The sequence below is a fragment of the Macrotis lagotis genome, chromosome 4, assembly GCF_037893015.1.
Source record: "Macrotis lagotis isolate mMagLag1 chromosome 4, bilby.v1.9.chrom.fasta, whole genome shotgun sequence".
Lineage (NCBI taxonomy): Eukaryota > Metazoa > Chordata > Mammalia > Peramelemorphia > Peramelidae > Macrotis > Macrotis lagotis.
This window is the reverse complement of record NC_133661.1, coordinates 256,927,832-256,946,870: the sequence shown is the minus strand read 5'-3', so window position 1 is coordinate 256,946,870 and position 19,039 is coordinate 256,927,832. Positions and strand designations below refer to the sequence as shown.

Below are 19,039 nucleotides of genomic sequence, written 5' to 3'. Positions count from 1 at the left end.
TGGGTCTAGGCTGCGTGCCCTGAGGGCTGGGCTCCACATGCTTGCTCTGGCAGAGGTCCCCAGCTGTTCCCCCACTTTGTGCCGGTGCTCCCTGGGGTGCAGCTCAGGAGACTCCCCCACTGCTGTGAGCTGAGGCTCCCAGCACCCTGGGGCTGCCTCCAGGAGGCTGAAGTTCTTTGGCTCTGGCTGGCAACCCTTCTGGCGGGCCGCCCCTATGGCCCGGGGAGCAGAGCCTTTCTGCTCTTTTCCAGGTTACCTTGAGTAGGAGAACTGCCTCACTGGGTCCCTTTGTGGATTCTGTCTCTCGAAAGTTTAGTTAGAGTCCTTAGTTTATGAGTTTTTGTCAGAGAGCTCCTAAGACTCGATCCCTTCATGTTGCTATCTTGGCTCCGCCCCAGTTCATTTCTTTTTAAGGCAGCTAGATGTTACAATGGATGTTGAACTTTGGATCTGCAGTCAGTAAGATCTTTCGAATCTGTGTGATCTTTGCAAAAAAAATTATATTTTTCTTATCTCAGTGTCCTTATTTTTAAGATATAAATAATAATGTTTATCTTTCCAGTTATGTGAATAAAATGAAATATTATTTGTAAAGCATTAACTACATACTTGAAAACATACTTTTGATCTCTTCATTCAAATATTTGAGAAACATTGATTATGACAGTATTTGACACTTCTATAACGTTTCACAAGTCATCTTGTCATCTAATGTCTTTGAACTTTGGTTTCCTCATTTGTAAATTGTAAAATGATGATTTTTGAACTAGATGGTTTTTCTAAATACATTTCAACCCACTCTATAATCCTATGATCATGGTTTCACATTAGAAGCCTACATCTAAATTGATTATGTTTTTTAACTAATTTGCAGTATTTCTAGTGTCCTACCTGGAATGATATCATTTAAAAGTGTTTAAATCAATTCAGCAAAGCATTAAGATTCTATTAGGAACCAAGTACTGTCATCAGCACAGAAAATGCAAATATAATTAATTGTATAAATACTGTTTTAGAGGGGTTTGCATTCTAGCAGATGCAAAAAAGAAATATGTAGTCATACCCTTGTCCTAATACAGTCAATCAGTAACTCAATCATAAAACAAATAAGATTTACATGGTCAGGCCTATTTATAACAAGTCTGTTATTTTTAGTGACCTTTCTTTTCTAGATTATAATTTTCTAGAATTTCTCCAGCTTCTGATATCAAGCTTAATTTATAATTTTCAGAATGATACTACTTTCTCATGTCAGACAATAGAGGAAACATTTCTAAATAACTGAATTTTTTAAATTTTTTATTCTCATTTTGTACAAATAATTTTTTATACATTAGTAAAATATTCTTGTTTATGAGTAAACAAAATACTCCCTCCCCCCAAAAAAATATAGACTCGGTTGAACGATAAAGTAAAGGGGAGAGAGAAGTTAAAATTTAAAAAATAATAATAGTGATAATTGTAGGTATGGCCAGGTGGCGCAGTGGACAGATTACCAGCCCTGGAGCCAGGAGCACCCAAGCCCAAATCCGGCCCCATACACCCAATAGTCACCCAGCTGTGTGACCCCATGCAAGCTACCCCAACCCCATTGCCCTGCAAAAACCAAAAAAAAGAAAAAAAGACCCAAAATAAAATAGTAGTAATAGTAGGGGTGGCCGGGTGGCAGACAGAGCACTGGCCCTTGAGCCAGGAGCACACCGGTCCAAATCCAGCCTCAGACACCCAACAATCACCCAGCTGTGCGGCCCCAGGCAGGCCACCCAGGCCCATTTGCCCTGTACCTCCCCAAAATAATAATAAAAAATGTGCTTCAGTCTGTGTTCCAACACTACCAGCTCTGTCGTGGGTGGATCACATTCTTTATGAGAAGTCCATCACAAAAGTTACTTCATATATTTTTCCACCACTGCCATTGCTGATCGCAACTCCTTCCTTTAGTATTTCTCCACTATCATGTACTATATTTTCTCTCTCTCCTTTCACTCTGACTCTGCTGTAGGGTTGCTGAGTGGCACAGCAGACAGATCTCTCCAAGCCCCCTTACCACCCCTTAGGCCCAGAATCCACCTGGCCCTATGGTCCTGGAGAGGCCTTCCAATCCCAGCCCCTTGCAAGAAGTAAAAAAGAAAATGTGTTATATCTGACCACTCTCCCTCCATGGTGCATCCTCTCCTCTATCACTCACATCCCCCCCTTCCCCCTGTCCCCCCCTTCTTCTTACTCCAGATGCCTACACCCCATTGAGTATATATGCTGTTTCCTCTCCTAGTCAGCTCTGATGAAAGCAAAGATTCCTTCATTCCCCCTTGCCTTCCCCCCCTTCCATATCATTGCAATAGCTCATTGTAATAAGGAAAAATCTTATATGAAATCTCTTGGCCTATTCCCCCTCTCCTTTTTCTTTCTCTCATTACATTTCCCTTTTTTCTATTGACTCCATTTTTTACACCATATTTTATCTTCAAATTCAGCTTCCTCCTGTGTTTCAACTATAAAAGCTCGTTCTACCTGCTCTATTAACTGAGAAAGTTCTTATCAGTGTCATTTTTCTATGCAGGAATACATGCAGTTCATCATCATTAAGTCCCTCAGTTCTTTTGCTCTGGCAGGCCACCCCTCCAACCCAGGTGAACAGAGCCTTTCTGCTCTTTTCAAAGGTACCTTGAGTTTGAAAACTGCTTCACTGGGTCCCTCTGTTTGTTCTGTCTCTCAAAAATTTATTTAGAGTCCTTAGTTTATAAGTTTTAAGAGAGAGCACCTAAGAGACATTCTCTCTTAGTGCCATCTTGGCTCCACCCCCCAATAACTGAATTTTTAATGAAAACACAAAATATCTTAAAATCAGTTCTCTTGTATATTTTCTAAAGATTACTGATGGTGATTATAATAGTTTAGTCTTGGAATGTTCTAATGTAGTTTATAGGGTCTTTATTCCTTAAATTCCTGGTTTTGTTTTTTATAACTATTTCTCTTTCTTGATCATAGGTATCATCTCTCTCTTTTTCTCTTTCTTTTTTTAAATTAATTTTTTATTAAATATATTGAGTTTTGCAGTTTTTCCCCCAATCTTATTTCCCTCCCCTCATCCCCCCATGTTAAGCATTCTGTCAGTCTTTATTTTGTTTCCATGTTGTACCTTGATCCAAATCATATCCTTAGAGAAGAGACAAGAAGTCTAAGAGTGTCTAAGATCAGAAAATAAGATATGTTTTTTTCCTAAATTAAAGGAAATAGCCCTTGAACTTTGTTCAAACTCCACATCTCCTTATCTGGATACAGATGGCACTCTCCTTTGCAGACAGCCCAAAATTGCTCCTGATTGTTGCACTGATGGAATGAGTGAGTCCTTCAAGGTTGATCATTGCCCCCATGTTGCTGTTAGGGTATACAGTGTTTTTCTGGTTCTGTTCATCTCACTCAGCATCAGTTCATGCAAATCCCTCCAGGCTTCCCTGAAAATCCCATCCCTCCTGGTTTCTAATAGAACAATAGTGTTCCATGGCATACATATACCACGGTTTGCTAAGTCATTCCCCAGTTGAAGGACATTTACTTGATTTCCAATTCTTTGCCACCACAAACAGGGCTGCTATAAATATTTTTGTACAAGTAATGTTTTTACCCTTTTTCCTCATCTCTTCAGGGTATAGACCCAGTAGTGGTATTGCTGGGTCAAATGGTATGCACATTTTTGTTGCCCTTTGGGTATAGTTCCAGATTTCTCTCCAGAAAGGTTGGATGAGTTCACAGCTCCACCAGCAATGTATCAGTGTCCCAGATTTCCCACATCCCTTCCAACAATGATCATTATCCTTTCTGGTCATATTGGCCAGTCTGAGAGGTGTGAGGTGGTACCTCAGAGAAGCTTTAATTTGCAGGTCTCTAATAATTAATGATTTAGAGCATTTTTTTATATGGCTATGAATTGCTTTGATCTCCTCATCTGTAAATTGCTTTTGCATATCCTTTGACCATTTGTCAATTGGGGAATGGCTTTTTGTTTTAAAAATATGACTCAGTTCTCTGTATATTTTAGAAATGACTCCTTTGTCAGAATCATGGGTTATAAAGATGGTTTCCCAATTTACTACATTTCTTTTGATCTTGGTTACAGTGGTTTTATCTGTGCAAAAGCTTTTTAATTTAATGTAATCGAAATCATCTAATTGGTTTTTGGTGATGTTCTCCAATTCTTCCTTAGTCATAAACTGCTCCCCTTTCCATAGATCTGACAGGTAAACTAGTCCCAAAGAGTCCAGCCATTGGGGATAAAAAACTCCCTCTTTGATAAAAACTGCTGGGATAATTGGAAGTTAATATGGAAGAAACTTAGATTAGACCAACACCTCTCTTACAGTTTTTATTATCGAAATAATTTTCCATGGTGTAATATAACATGGACTTTGCCATACTGTTGTCCAAACTAACACCTTGTGTTATCTTTAATACTTTTTGCAGACCTTAATTTATTCTGAGTTTTAACTTTGTCACACTTTTTTTTAACCATTTTCAGTCATATTATGTGTCTTTGGTTATTTGCTTTTTCATTTTTTCTGTTTAATTTTAATATATAACAGCGATCTTTCTACGCAATACATTTGTTTTTTCATTTCACGAACCTTAAGTACCATATGTGGAATACTTTCTAAGTTTTATAAAATTTCTCATCCAAAACGATCTTACTTCAGCATTGTAACGTTTGCTTATGTTAAACTTCAGTTCATAGCTTAAGTTTCCTTTTGATTTAAATGTATATAATACACGTAAGTTTGTGCTGTTTGATCTGAAATATAATTGCTTTATTTACTTCCTTTATGAAATTTAAGCTTTTATCAGTTACATAAATTTTAGTAAATAGAAAATTGAAATTTAGTAGAGACTTGAAAATTAGTGAAATTGAAACTAAATTTTAATATTTTGATTATCATAAGATTGTGATATAATTACAAGTAGTTTGCATTATAGATAATATTAGGAATAATTTAATTTTTCAGAACATTCGAACATGCTGTTTTAGCTGCAGGAACAGATTTCCGATCTGACAGATTATGGGAAATGTATATAAACTGGGAAAATGAACAGGGAAATTTGAGAGAGGTTACAACTATATATGATCGTATTCTTGGTATTCCAACACAGCTCTATAGTCATCATTTCCAGAGGTAGGTAGAAAAAGGTTTTAAGGTACTTTAAAAACAATTGCTTGTAAATAGTGCTTTCATCATCAAAATGTTTTGAATGGTACCGTTATGTTATAATGGAAATTTTTGGGGGTGGGGTTAAGGGGGGAGCAAAGCAATGGTATTCAGTGACTTGCCCAAGGTCACACAGCAAAGTAATTTTTAAGTGTCTTGAGTCCATATTTGAACATGGGTTCTTCTGACTCCAGGGCTGGTCTATTCATTGCACCATATAGCTGCCCTAGAATGGAAATATTTTTAGATTATAAATCGGAAGACCATGAAGTGAATTTTGGCTCTACTATTTCATCATTAATGTAACACTGAACAACTTATTTGTTTAAATCCTATAATTAGTTGTAGACTTTTTCACGGTGGTCTTTAGCACTTTTTTTTTTGTTTGTTTTTGCAAGGCAAATGGGATTAAGTGGCTTGCCCAGGACTACACAGCTAGGTAATTATTAAGTGTCTGAGGCCGGATTTGAACCCAGGTACTCCTGACTCCAGGGCCAGTGCTTTATTCACTGTGCCACCTAGCCGCCCCGGTCTGTAGCACTTTCAAGAAAATAGTTGAATTGATTGATCATAGAATCTTTCTCAATTTGCAAATAGGAAATTACAGTTTAGACATGTAATGATAATTCTGAGTTTTGAAGAAGCTAGGAATTTAGTCAACATTTTTCTCTTTTGTTGCTGGTATTTGTATTCATACATACATACATATATAATACAGTGTTAGTGTAAGCATGCATTTGTATCAATATGATATACCTACACAGTCTTCTTTCTTCTCTGGGTCATGAAACATTGTGACTGGTAAATGTGGAGTCAGGAAAGCATGAATGCTTCATCCAGTTTGTTCAGTAAATTCATAATGTGAAGTTGTTAGGCATTGCAATGTTGTTTATCATCAAAACATTGGGAAATAGTCTTTGCCAGCATAGCAAGAAAGTTAGAGGATTGGTTTTTGAATTGTATTTATTAAAACTAGATTTCTTGGGGTGGCTAGGTGCCGCAGTGGATAGAGCAACGGCTCTGGAGTCAGGAGTACCTTTGTTCAAATCCTGCTGCTGACACTTAATAATTACCTAGCTATGTGGCCTTGGGCAAGCCACTTAACCACATTTGCCTTGCAAAAAAATAAAAACTAAAAAACCCCACTAGATTTCTCATGGTGAATTTGCTTTAAATACTTTGTAGTTGGGAATCTGTAACATGAACTAAATAACATGGTTTTGACTGAAAAATTTTCAGTAGTATGTACATCACAGTGCATATGCATAATGGTTTTTTTTATCTGTATGCTTGTGTAGTTTATTTGGGTTGCTAGGTGGTATAGTGGATAGAGTGCTGGACCTGAAGGCAGGAAGATTTAATGTTCCCAAATTCAAATCCAGCCTCAGACTAGATTTGAGTGTTCTGTGCAAATCACTTTACTTTGTTAACCTTCATTTCCTCATCTCTAAAATGAATTGGAGAGGAAAATGACAAACAACTTTGGCAGGAAAATCCTAAATGAGGTCATGGAGAGTCAGACATGACTGAAAAATAACAGAACAGCAAAAAACATACAATAACTTTTATTTTTTTATTTTGAAATACTAATCCATTGTATGCTTTTTGTCTTGATGTTAACTTTTAAAGGGACAACAACTTTCTCTGATACCAAGTGTTATCAGACTTTTTAAAGATTCTGCATAATTAGTGCATAGTCTCTGAAAGTATGTCTTTGAAATGTTTAATTTTTATTACTGCATCTTCTAGGTTCAAAGAACATGTACAGAATAATTTACCTAGAGATATTTTAACAAGTGAGCAATTTATTCAGCTACGAAGAGAACTGGCTTCTGTAAATGGACATAGTAGTGATGATGGCCCCCCTGGTGATGATTTACCCTCTGGAATTGAAGACATAACTGACCCAGCAAAGGTAATTACAAAGTCAATGTTCCTTCCTTAGTTTGTGATAAACTCTAGTTACAGATTCTTCATGACAGATTTTGATATATTGACTTAATGAAGACTGTCGTTTTTACCACTCAATTCTAATTTTGAAAGTGAAATGATTAAACTAACAAGTTTTCACTTCTCTTGAAGGTAGTAATTCCTCAGGTGTGACTATTAGGTTTAAGTGGCATTTATTTAATTTGTTTATAGGAAAAAGTGTTTTGTTTTATTTTAGTACAGGTGATACATTTTATCTTTTAAAGATAACCAGCCAAAGAATTTCTTGCTAATACTGTGCAATCTAAAAACTTGAAGAATTTTGAAAATAATTTTATTTAAATCCCATAAGGGTTGAATTTTAATATTTGTACTGGTAGAACAAATAGTGTTATATAACTGAAATCAAAGCAAGCTTGTATAAATTAATATCTGACATTATGCAATTATAATTTAACTCCCCTTTCTTTTTTTTCTCTCTTAAGCTAATTACTGAAATAGAAAACATGAGACATAGAATCATTGAGATTCATCAAGAAATGTTTAATTATAATGAGCATGAGGTTAGCAAGCGGTGGACCTTTGAAGAAGGTGTAAGTGTTCCTTTTTCTTGAAATACAGATGATATCTTGAAACTTGACTTTTTTTTATGTTTTTATGTTTGGGCCTGCTTAATTGGGAAATAACGTATCAACATGTCCAGTTTCCTAATTGAAATATTTCATCTATTCTGCATAAAACTCATTAAAATAATTTAATTGAATTCTACTATGATTCAGTCAAGATTTTATTAGAATTCTTAGAATATTAAATAAAAGTGCATTAATTGTCTTGCTGAACTAAATTACAATTAAATGATACTGAAAAATCAAGAGTTTATGAGTCATCTTTTTTTTGTTTGTTTTGCAATGCAGTGGGGTTAAGTGACTTGCCCAAAGTCACATAGCTAAATAAGTATGAAGTGTCTGAGGCAAGATTTGTGCTCAGGTTCTCCTGACTCCAGGGCTGGTATTCTATCTACTGTGCCACCGAGCTACCCCCTGATCATGAGTAGTTTTTTTTTTAATTCCTTCATTATGCCCAGTTGTCTAGCTGAATACTTAATACATTAGGATGTCTTAATATGCCTCTTCGACATTATACCAAGTACAGGAGCTATAAATCTGTAAACCCCCACAGGATATTAGAGAAGGAAACATGTTTTGACAGACCAGTATTAAATTTATATTGTAGACTTCACATTTGATATTTCTATATAAAAACAATATTGTCATGTTTGCACTGTCATGCTATTTTTTTTATATTTCAGATTAAAAGACCTTATTTCCATGTGAAACCATTAGAAAAGGCACAACTGAAAAATTGGAAAGAATATTTAGAATTTGAAATTGAAAATGGAACTCATGAACGTGTTGTGGTTCTCTTTGAAAGATGTGTCATATCATGTGCCCTCTATGAGGACTTTTGGATCAAGGTGAGAAAAATACATATTAATGAATTTTAATAGATTATAAACATTGATCTAGTGACTAACCTTTTTTGTACCTCTGTCGAATGTTGTTCATGTAACTATATCTGTTGCATTAGGAGATGGTCTGCTTGCAACCAGATTTGACTGCTGCATATGCCAACCTCGTTGCCTCTCTTCGTCCTTCCTTACAGAAACTAGTCTAGTGGTTCAATAAAGGTGCTGAATGGGTTTAAAAATAGAATTTTATTGTTCTGAAATGTATTTAATAGCCTGCTCAATCATAAATTATTCAGTGTTTACTCTGTTTCTATGTGTAGTATGCCAAGTACATGGAAAACCATAGTATCGAAGGAGTGAGACATGTCTACAGCAGGGCTTGTACTATACATCTTCCAAAGAAACCCATGGTTCACATGCTATGGGCTGCTTTTGAGGAACAACAGGGTAAGAATTTGCAACAATAATTGAAATTTTATTTATAATTTAAAGTAAAAATTCCAAGTCAAATCAAAAGTATGGGAAAGCTGAAGAAGACTTTTTTAAAATATTGAATATTTACTTGATACTTCTAGGTAATATTAATGAAGCAAGAAGCATTCTGAGAACATTTGAAGAATGTGTTCTAGGATTGGCAATGGTTCGTTTGAGAAGAGTTAGTTTAGAACGACGGCATGGAAACATGGAAGAAGCTGAGCACTTGCTTCAGGATGCTGTTAAGAATGCCAAATCAAATAATGAATCCTCATTTTATGCTATAAAACTAGCCCGACATCTCTTCAAGATACAGAAGAACCTTCCAAAATCAAGAAAAGTGCTCTTGGAAGCCATTGAGCGAGATAAAGTATGTGTTTCTATATATTTCAGATTTTGAAATAGGCAAATAAGTAAATATCTGACTACTGGCAACAGTGATGACAGGTTTACGGTCTGTATGTAATATATTTTATTACTACATGAAGACACCAGTCCCTCTAAGCTGATGTTGCCATTCTTTTTAACCAAATCAGAGAAGTGGGGGAGATATCTAAGTGATGAGAGAGCTGATGTCAGAGTTGAGAAGGCCCTGGGCTTAAGGCCTACATTAGTTCTTACTCTGGTGGCCCTTGGTTGCTTAACCTTTTAGGACTGTAAGTACCTGAAGATGTAGGGCAGATTCCAGAGAGGGAAGTTATTTACTTGGAATTCCCTATACCAATAAAAGTAGAATTAAACACATCAATACACACATTATAGTTTGTCATATATTAATTCAACTTCTGAGTGGAGTAATCAATTAGAGATAAAAATGAAATGTCCCAGGAGTGGGACATTAGTTTACCTATTCTTAAGTAATTTTGAGAGCAAAAGTACTAATTATTGATTTAAAAGCATAAAAAAAATGTTGAGAACACTTGTTAAAAAAATACTAAATGGAACAATAGCCATAGATTTCTACATTTGGAGTGACACTTCATACATATACATACATACGGGGGTGTGTGTGTGTGTGTGTGTGTGTGTATTATGTCCACTGAAGTTTATATTTTCCCACATGGAACAATTTTTATTATGCTATATAATACTGAATATATTTTTAGAGAATGGAACTTGTTTTTGTTATGCCTGCTTCAGTGCAAACCCTCATTCATTTCATGTTTGATCTCTTGCTGTACTCTCTCTGCCTCTTGTCACTTATTTCTCCAATCTATTCTTTGTACCGTTGCCTCAGTGTCAAAACCTTTATTCTAACTATTTCATCTGCTACTTGGTAAACATCCATGCTTCTTTTATAATTGCCTCAAGAAGAAAATAGAAATTTATTCCTGGCATTTACTACATGTAACTTTTCTGAGTCCTCTACTTGTGACAACTCTTCTATACATGACATTACTTTTTTTTTTTTTGCAAGGCAAATGGGGTTAAGTGGCTTGCCCAAGGCCACACAGCTAGGTAATTATTAAGTGTCTGAGACTGGATTTGAACCCAGGTACTCCTGACTCCAAAGCTGGTGCTTTATCCACTATGCCACCTAGCCGCCCCATGACATTACTTTTTGTGTGTACTTAAATTTTCATGTGTGTTGGTGTTTTTGACCATTCCCTGTATCCCTGATTTTATGATTTTTATATTATTTTGTTGTAATGTTTTTAGATGACAGTATTATTACTCTAATTACTGTTGATTTTTTTTATGTTCTTTCATTCTGTCTCTAATTTAGGCAGTTAATCTTACTGGTCTTTTCTTTTTGTATAGGAGAACACAAAATTATACCTCAACTTACTTGAAATGGAATATAGTGGGGACCTTAAGCAAAATGAAGACAATATCCTCACCTGTTTCGACAAGGCTATACATGGTTCATTGCCTATTAAAATGAAAATTACATTTTCTCAGCGAAAAGTGGAATTTCTAGAAGATTTTGGTTCTGATGTGAACAAGTAAGGAATAAATCTATTATTTATTTGAAAGATGAATGAATGTACATTGACTTTTTAAAAAGTTAATTATTTAACAACTTTAAAACTAAAACCAAGGAACATATAGTGATAATTTTGTTTCTTATTTCTTCTTAAATCTCACTGTGCCCTTAAAAATTCAAATGGGAACTGGATACTTTGACTAAGGAAAAGGATACCCCTTTTCTTCCTTCATTACTCCTCTTCCCCTTTATTCCTTGTACCTCTTCTTTTTTAAGTAATATTGAAAATGAAGAGAATATCTGTCTCTAAAATGCTCAATTGACAATTTCCTAACAGTTTTCTTGCAAAAGTTTATCAGAAATTATTTTAGTTTCTATCACAACAAAAAATGCTCCTTATCATCACTTAATTATTTATTTACATTAATGAGGATTAGGAACAAGTCTAATATTTCATTTGCCTCCATTAGAACTCTTAGTAATGACATTTGGGAGTCTTGAGAATGCTATGGGAGTTTTTATCATCTTCCCTTGTTAAGTGCAACAGAATGCAGCTGGAAGGTGCTTATTATCTGTGTGGCTTATTTATATAAATTTAAATGAGAACTTTGTTGAATGTAGCTAAATTTAAAATAAATAATTAAATGCTGCTTCTCTGTTCAGGATTCTTAGGCCCTGAGAAGAGATAAAAAGGAATTCAGTATACAGAATTCTCCCACATTGGATACACACACACACGCGTGCGCGTGGGCATAATACAAAAGAGTTTTAACATTTTGTCTTAACATTGTTATTTTAAAGCCAAAATGAAGACTGTCCTGGAAGGGTTAGGAAAAGCAACATTGAACTTGAAAAACATTGTTGAATTTTGAAGCTACTTGAGGGAGAATGAAGGAATGTTATTTCATATTAGAAAGATAAGAATCAGTTTGGTTAAATTTATGATCAATAAGTAAAGAAACCCAGCTGGAGTGAAGGATTTGTTTGGATGATCAGTGGGAGATTCAATTGTTTAGGTATAGTGGCCATATTTATTCATTGTAAGGTATTAAAAATCAGATTTTAAGAGTTTTGAAAACATTGGGGAGCCATTGGAAGTTTGTAGTAGAAAAAGTGGTAATTTAATCTAGTAGCCATTTATTAGGCAATGTTGTAATGTGGTGAGACTCTGGTTAATGATTTTTGGATCCTTCTTAGAACAGTGATTAATAACAGTAATCTAGTAATTAATGTTTAGAACCTAAACTGAAGTTGGGAAAGGGAATGGAAAGGAACTGAGATATTTTGAAGGAAGAAAATAGAGCATTTAAAAACCTTTCACTTCAAAAATGAAACCTTAATAGTAGCACATTATAGTAGATGAATTGTTTCCATGGACTCAAGCTCTGTATGTGATGATACTCATTGTATAACCCTGAAGCAAGTTGCCCCTTCTTAATTGCAGAACATTTATAGATCCTCATTGGTAGAGGGAATACCTATGGCAGTGAAATCACAAGTTGTGACAAAAAAAAATCTCATTGCCTTAAAAATGTGTTTATGTTATGGTTTGGGGAGTTAGTAATAGAGAAGCAAAGAATAAAAAGTGTCGATGAAGCATATCAGAAGGAATTTAAGAAGAGGATCCAAGGATTTTTTGGTATGTTTATATTATGTTTATACTTATAAAAAAAATTTTTTATCCAGATTCATATTTTTGAATATAATCTTTTATTTCTGTTCTTTGTATATTAAAGTGTTCATTATGTTGTCTTACGTTTATGAAAGGTATAAGAAAAAGAAAATTAGAAACCAAATGATATTTAGGATTAAAACTAAGTTTTGTTATGTAACTGTTCTTTGCTCCAAAATTTGCATTTTGTTTTTTCTTGAGCTTTATAAACATCACAACTTTATTTTTTTTCTGAAACCATTCCCTTTGTCATTTTTTTAATTAATATTTTATTTGTTTCAAAATTTTCATTTAAAGTGTGTTAGCATATATAAGGTTTTCTGATAAAGTTAGATTTTAAATATTTTTAATAGTTTTTTTTAAACTCAGTACAGTTTTTTGTTGATTGAAACCTGATGATCTCATCCTTATTTTACAGATAAGGCTATAGATCCAGAGAGATTTAAGTTATTTTAACAAGATAATATTAAATTAGCACAACCAGGATTGTAAACCTAGTTCTGAGTAAAATTCATTTTTCTTTCTATTGTTGTACCGTACCATACTGTCTTATGTAATTATTTCCCATATTTTCTTGTAAATTATCAAGAGAGTTACTTAATATGCCATGGGCCTAATATCAGGTCCTGTCTTATTACAATAGTATGTGTAGTCAGTTTCTTTAAAAAAAAAAACTTTTTGCATTCTAACCTATTCACAGTTATAGATTTTAGAGATATCTTTCTATTTTACTTATTCTTAGACAGTTTTTTGTTAATATATCATGCAGTCTTTATACCTGCTTTGTATTTCCATTGTCCTTTTAATGGCTGAATAGAAGTGATATTCCTTGATTTGTAACCATGTAGTATCCTGGGAAAATAACATTCACTCCAGCATCTTCTCTTCCATTCTAGGTCTAAATTATGTTCTATTTGTTAGTCCCATCATCCATATTATATCATTAACTGTGGGTAAATCTCAAAGGACTGTTTTGGACTCTCCTTTTTACACACACACACACACACACACACAGACAATATTGTCTTGACAACCTCATTAGTGCCCTCCTTTCCATTAACCCTTTCCTTTTTCCAAATGTGACCATTTCTTTCAGTGACAGCATCATCCTTTTCTATTTCCCCTTGCATCTTGATCAGTTTTTATATTCAAACTCTTCTCTATTTACATAGTTACCATCTTAGTTAAGAACTTCCATCATCTGTTTCCATACCTTTGTGTACTAGCTGATCTCTATGCATGAAATGTACTTCTTTCTCATCTCTCCTTCTTGAAATGCTTTATACTTTCTGAATTCCACTAACTTTACCTTCTTCTTAAAGCTTTTCCTGATTCCCACGCCCAACTTAGTGCCTTGCAATACCAAATTACCTTTTTTTTGGTGGGATGATGAGGTTAAATGACTTGCCCAAGATCACCTAGCTAGTGAGTATCAAGTGTCCAAGACTGGATTTTAACTGAGGTCCTCCTCATGCAGGGACTAGTGCTCTATCCACTCTTAATAAATCACCTTGAAAAATAGTCGTGTTATCATGAACATGCATTCTTCTTTGATAAATGTCATCTCTTTTAAAGATAGGGATTTTATTTTGTTTATTTAGTGTGCTTAGCACCTAGGTATTTAAGAAATGAATGTTTTACAATATCAGTATATTAATGCTATTAGCTAGCTCTTTATGACTGTAAGTTACAGAACTGGTCCTGACCTGCAGTAATATAACAGGAGTTCCCTATACCACTGAAGTCATTCTTACTACTTGAAAATTCTACAAATTTAATGCTCTAATATTGTTATGCATTGATATTAGTTGCAAATTAAGAAAATCTGCCAAAAAATCCAAACATAGATTAAGTCAACTAAAGGTTATTATTGTTCAGGAAGAAGAATGTAAAAAGCTAAAACTTATAGATTACACAAAACTTCACCTTTGTTATACTTTCCTACAAAAAAATAACTTAGGCACTCAAAATGGTGAGTACCAATTAGCACTTATTAAAGGTCTAAATAGAGTTGACAAAAAAAAAACTTGTTATATTGATGTGGGAGTATGACACAGTTGTCTCTGTAGTTAGAAATCTACTTACTAGACTTAATTTAAAAAAAATGAGTGAGATGATGTACCTTTGAAAAAATTTAATCTTAACCTATTTAAACTATCAAAAATAGAAAGTGAACAACTAATAGTATACTTTCTTTTGTAAGGTCTTCAGGGAATACTTTTTTTTTAGATTTTTGCAAGGGGTTAGTGGCTTACCCAAGGCCAAACAGCTAGGTAATTATTAAGTGTCTGAGGCTGGATTTGAACCCAGGTAACTCCTGACTCCAGGGCCAATGCTCTATCCACTGTACCACCTAGCCACCCCTCTTCAGGAAATACTTAAGGTGGTAAAGGAGACTTCATAAGGTTCCATTCCATGGAGAATATCACAGATTCTAATACCACTGAAAAGGGCAATTAAGAGAATAATAATGGCTGTTGACCTATATTCTTTTCTCTCATTTATATACAATCTTTCTGAGACTATCATAAGAATTGAGGTCATTGTTGATGAAGATGGTATTGGTAGAGAATAATAGACTCACATCTTTACCAATTTACAAATATTGAAGAGAATGCAAGACTGCATGATCACTGGTCACATGTTGATTGTTAAAAAAAAACCTAACATTTAATTTGAAAGACCCTTTTACAACAAAGTACTCTCACGAATATGTCCTCATCATCTATACTTTCTTGAAAGTTCTAACTGAAATAACTGTTCAATTACCACCTGATCATAAACATCAGATAAAACATAAGATATAGGCATGCCAAAATTGCTCTGCACTTATAGTGGAGGTGATGAGACCCAGAGTTCAAGTTGATACGAATTGTCTGTGGATGGTGAGATTGTCCAGGTGTTCTGGCTTGCTGATGATAGTGCATATAGTTCCAGAACATTTTAGAGTATCCTCTTAGAGATCTGGCCTGACCATCCACACAGCAAAGACTGTGGATGAAGAATGTTTATTGTTCATACTCTTTACAAATTTTTTAATTTAAGATAAGGTCACACAGCTAGGCAATAAAGTGTCTGAGGTTGGATTTGAACTCATGTATTACTGATTCTAGGGCTGGTGCTCTATCCACTATGCCATCTAGCTGTACCCAAGGTCATTTTTTTTAATACCACCTCTGTGAGTGTCAGTTATGTGGCAGCAAGTCATGAAATACAACTTTCACCAAAGAATTAAAAATGAATATCAATCACACAAAGAATGTGAATAGGCTGCAATAGGAACTCTGAAGAACAGGAATAAAAGATATTCTCAGGAAACTGAATCACGAGAAATAGATGGGTTGATCATCTGTTAAGTTGAGGAATGGCAGTTGGGCAGTCAAGAGTGTCCCCCAGGTGCCCTCAGATGTCAGGAAAAAGGGAAGGAGAATTCTGTATAGCATACTGGATACTCTTCCTCTGGTGAACTGAGAAGAACATGAACAACAGTTGTAAACAACAGAGCAGGCATTTATAACTGACATCTGTAGTACTGAAGAAATTTCAAAACTATTCTGATTACAGATCCTACTGAGTAAAAAAAAAGTATACTTTGATTAATTATGAGTTGACCAGAAGCTAGAAATTCAATTTTTTAAACTGAAATAGAAGACAAGAGAATGATAGAGATTCTCTTGCAAAGAAAAGGCTTTGGCAGAGATTTTTTTTCATGAGACCAAAGACAACAGGAAACATTTCAGTGAGCAACTGTCTTTTATTTTTATTTAATCGTGTGAGGTTTTTTTTAAATCACCTTGAAGATCAACACAACTTATGGGTCAAAAATATAGAGAAAATTTGATAAGATCCAGTTAAGAGTCAGTTTATATTGTGATAGATAAATTTCTAGGTTGAGTTAGGAATTAGAGGTACTTGGATCTCTTAATCTGCTAGTAGCTGATGTTTATAAGTGGCTAAAAACTCTGGCTTTGATGATCATCTTTCTTTTTCTTTTCATAAATCCTAGTCCCCACCCTCACATTTTACAGATGAAGAAATTGAAACCCATGGCACCCTGTTGCAGTTTATATAATTAATATGTAGAAGAGGACCCTCATAAAGGATTTTTCTTCATCTTATGTATATGTTTTGGACACATAATTTATCATTTAATATGGTTGCGCATATATATATATATATATATATATATATATATATAATCTTTTCTGTGATTAGCCAGTCTTATACCCAGAAAACAGATAAAATTCTAGAACCAAGATCATAACTTAAAGCTTCAACGTCATAGTAGAACCTCATCATTGGCATCAGAGTGGGTATTTTTATATGGGTTCATTTTCTGAGTCTCAATACTCTCAGGGCTGTATTGAATGCTTAAGTTATCTGTATACGTCATGGTCCAACTTGTATTTGTGCAGAAATGGTATAAATTTTAAAATCTTACATGACTTGGATAAAATTTTTTCCTTACTGTTTTACTATTTGCATCATCAGACAAGACTTATTTTCTTTTATGATTACTCACAATGATTTTGGAATTTTCATTTTGAGGCAAAAGTACTGATCAAAGTAACTTTAATCATGGAAATTAAGATTTTAAGGTAGGATTTCTCTCATTATTAAATGGTTCCCATGAGCTTATAAATGCCAGAAATCTTATTAGTTTCTGTTACATGTTATTTGTAAGACTTAACAGCACATTCTATTTACCCTATGCTAACAGATTTTATTAAGTTTTTTCCAAAAAAACTTTCATAGAAATTAACTTTGGTAACTTAAAATATAAAGAAGTCTAAAAAAAATTTAAAGAAAGACTTAACAATGAGTTAAAATATTCAAGTTGGAAACTTATTTTCATTTTTAATATATATTTTCCTTCCAACTACAAAATAAACTTCCATTGTCATAAAACTTGAAGACTTTTTACTTTTGAAATAGCAACCAGATTTTTTGGAGAAAAATAATTTGTCATTATTTTGTAATTCAAAATACGGAAAAAACCTAATGCATTTTTTTTTCTCTTCAGGCTTCTGGATGCTTACGATGAACATCAAATACTTTTAAAAGAACAAGATTCTTTAAAAAGGAAAGCTGAAAATGGGTATGTAATATCTACTGTGGCTCATCACAATGGATTAACTTTAAATATTTCTTTTTTTATTTTTCCTGAGGCAATCAGGGTTGGAGTGACTTCCAGGCCCTGCTGTCCACGGTGCCACCTAGCTGCCCCTCAGTTAACATTACTAAAGATTTTTTTTTTAGCCTATTAAATTAATAGATTTGGGCTCAAAAAATTTGAGTTCAATTCTTGCCTTTGATGTTTTATTACCTTTATCACCTTGGACAAGTCAACCTCTTGGGGCCTCTCTGTTAAATGAGAGGGTTAAAAACCCCCAAAATTTCTAACTATAAATCTATAATATTGTGAATATACAAATAATAAGTTGAGAAAGGCAGTTTCTTATTTTAGGTTTTTTTCAAGGCAAATGGGGTTAAGTGGCTTGCCCAAGGCCACACAGTTAGGTAATTAAGTGTCTGAGCCCAGATTTGAACTCAGGTACTCCAGACTCCAGGGCTGGTGCTCTATCCACTGCACCACCTACCCGCCCCTGAACTGCAGTTCTTATTAGAGAAATTATCCCACGTTTTCTTTTAGGTTCAGAAGTTAATTACTTTCTGAACATTAAAAAAAAATTTTAAATATTTTTTAAGTCCAGGGCCTACATAGAATAAAGTTGTTAATCATCCAGAATTAGTATCAGTTTTTATCATCAAGAGCAAGTATCTTACTGCTCCTTCCATCATTGCTCATTTAAATTAGTTGAAGAACATGGACATACTTTTAAAATCTTAATGGCTAAAGAACTCTTGCTGACTATAATTTTGAAATGTTATTTTTATTTGTCTTAATAGGGCAGAAGAGCCAGATGAAAAAAAAGTACACACAGAAGATGCATCTTTAGTGTCTACTCAGATGATTGATGGAGACATCCAAGCCAACCAAGCTGCATATAATTATAGTGCCTGGTATCAAGTACGTATAAATGATGTTTGTCAATTTTACCAAACATTATATTTTTCCCATTGCCTTTCTACACTTGACAGTAAGTCAGGAACTTGTATACTAACATACTCCTGGTTGATTGTAAACTTCCTGATGAAAGGCATCATTTAAATTTTATTGTCTACTAAGATTATTAGTTCGATGCAAATAATTCAGTGCCTAGCATGTAGTAGTTTAATCTTGTTTTGACCTGGTTTTTTTCAGTATTGGAATGTGCTCTAAATTACAGATTATGGTCCAATGCCTTAAAGAGTTGGTAGAGATGTAGGAAAATTGTGATTTGTCTGTGAATCGTTGTGAGGATCAGAGA

At 34.2% G+C, this 19,039-nt stretch overlaps 1 protein-coding gene and 1 non-coding gene across 5 annotated transcripts in view; both read left to right on the top strand.

Moving 5' to 3' along the window:
• Positions 1-19,039, top strand: part of PRPF39 (pre-mRNA processing factor 39) — a 63,289-nt gene that overhangs the window by 32,369 nt on the left and 11,881 nt on the right. For all 4 annotated transcript variants that reach the window (XM_074235851.1, XM_074235855.1, XM_074235853.1 and 1 more), the window contains 9 exons: positions 4,998-5,165; positions 6,948-7,113; positions 7,613-7,720; positions 8,437-8,601; positions 8,916-9,042; positions 9,171-9,439; positions 10,831-11,015; positions 17,692-17,766; positions 18,579-18,699. In XM_074235851.1, the coding sequence (XP_074091952.1) occupies positions 4,998-5,165; positions 6,948-7,113; positions 7,613-7,720; positions 8,437-8,601; positions 8,916-9,042; positions 9,171-9,439; positions 10,831-11,015; positions 17,692-17,766; positions 18,579-18,699 (1,384 nt within the window). The remainder of the gene's footprint in view (positions 1-4,997; positions 5,166-6,947; positions 7,114-7,612; positions 7,721-8,436; positions 8,602-8,915; positions 9,043-9,170; positions 9,440-10,830; positions 11,016-17,691; positions 17,767-18,578; positions 18,700-19,039) is intronic.
• Positions 9,499-9,586, top strand: LOC141523221 (small nucleolar RNA SNORD127). The gene has a single exon (XR_012478409.1). It is a non-coding gene; the product is annotated as a small nucleolar RNA SNORD127 (small nucleolar RNA).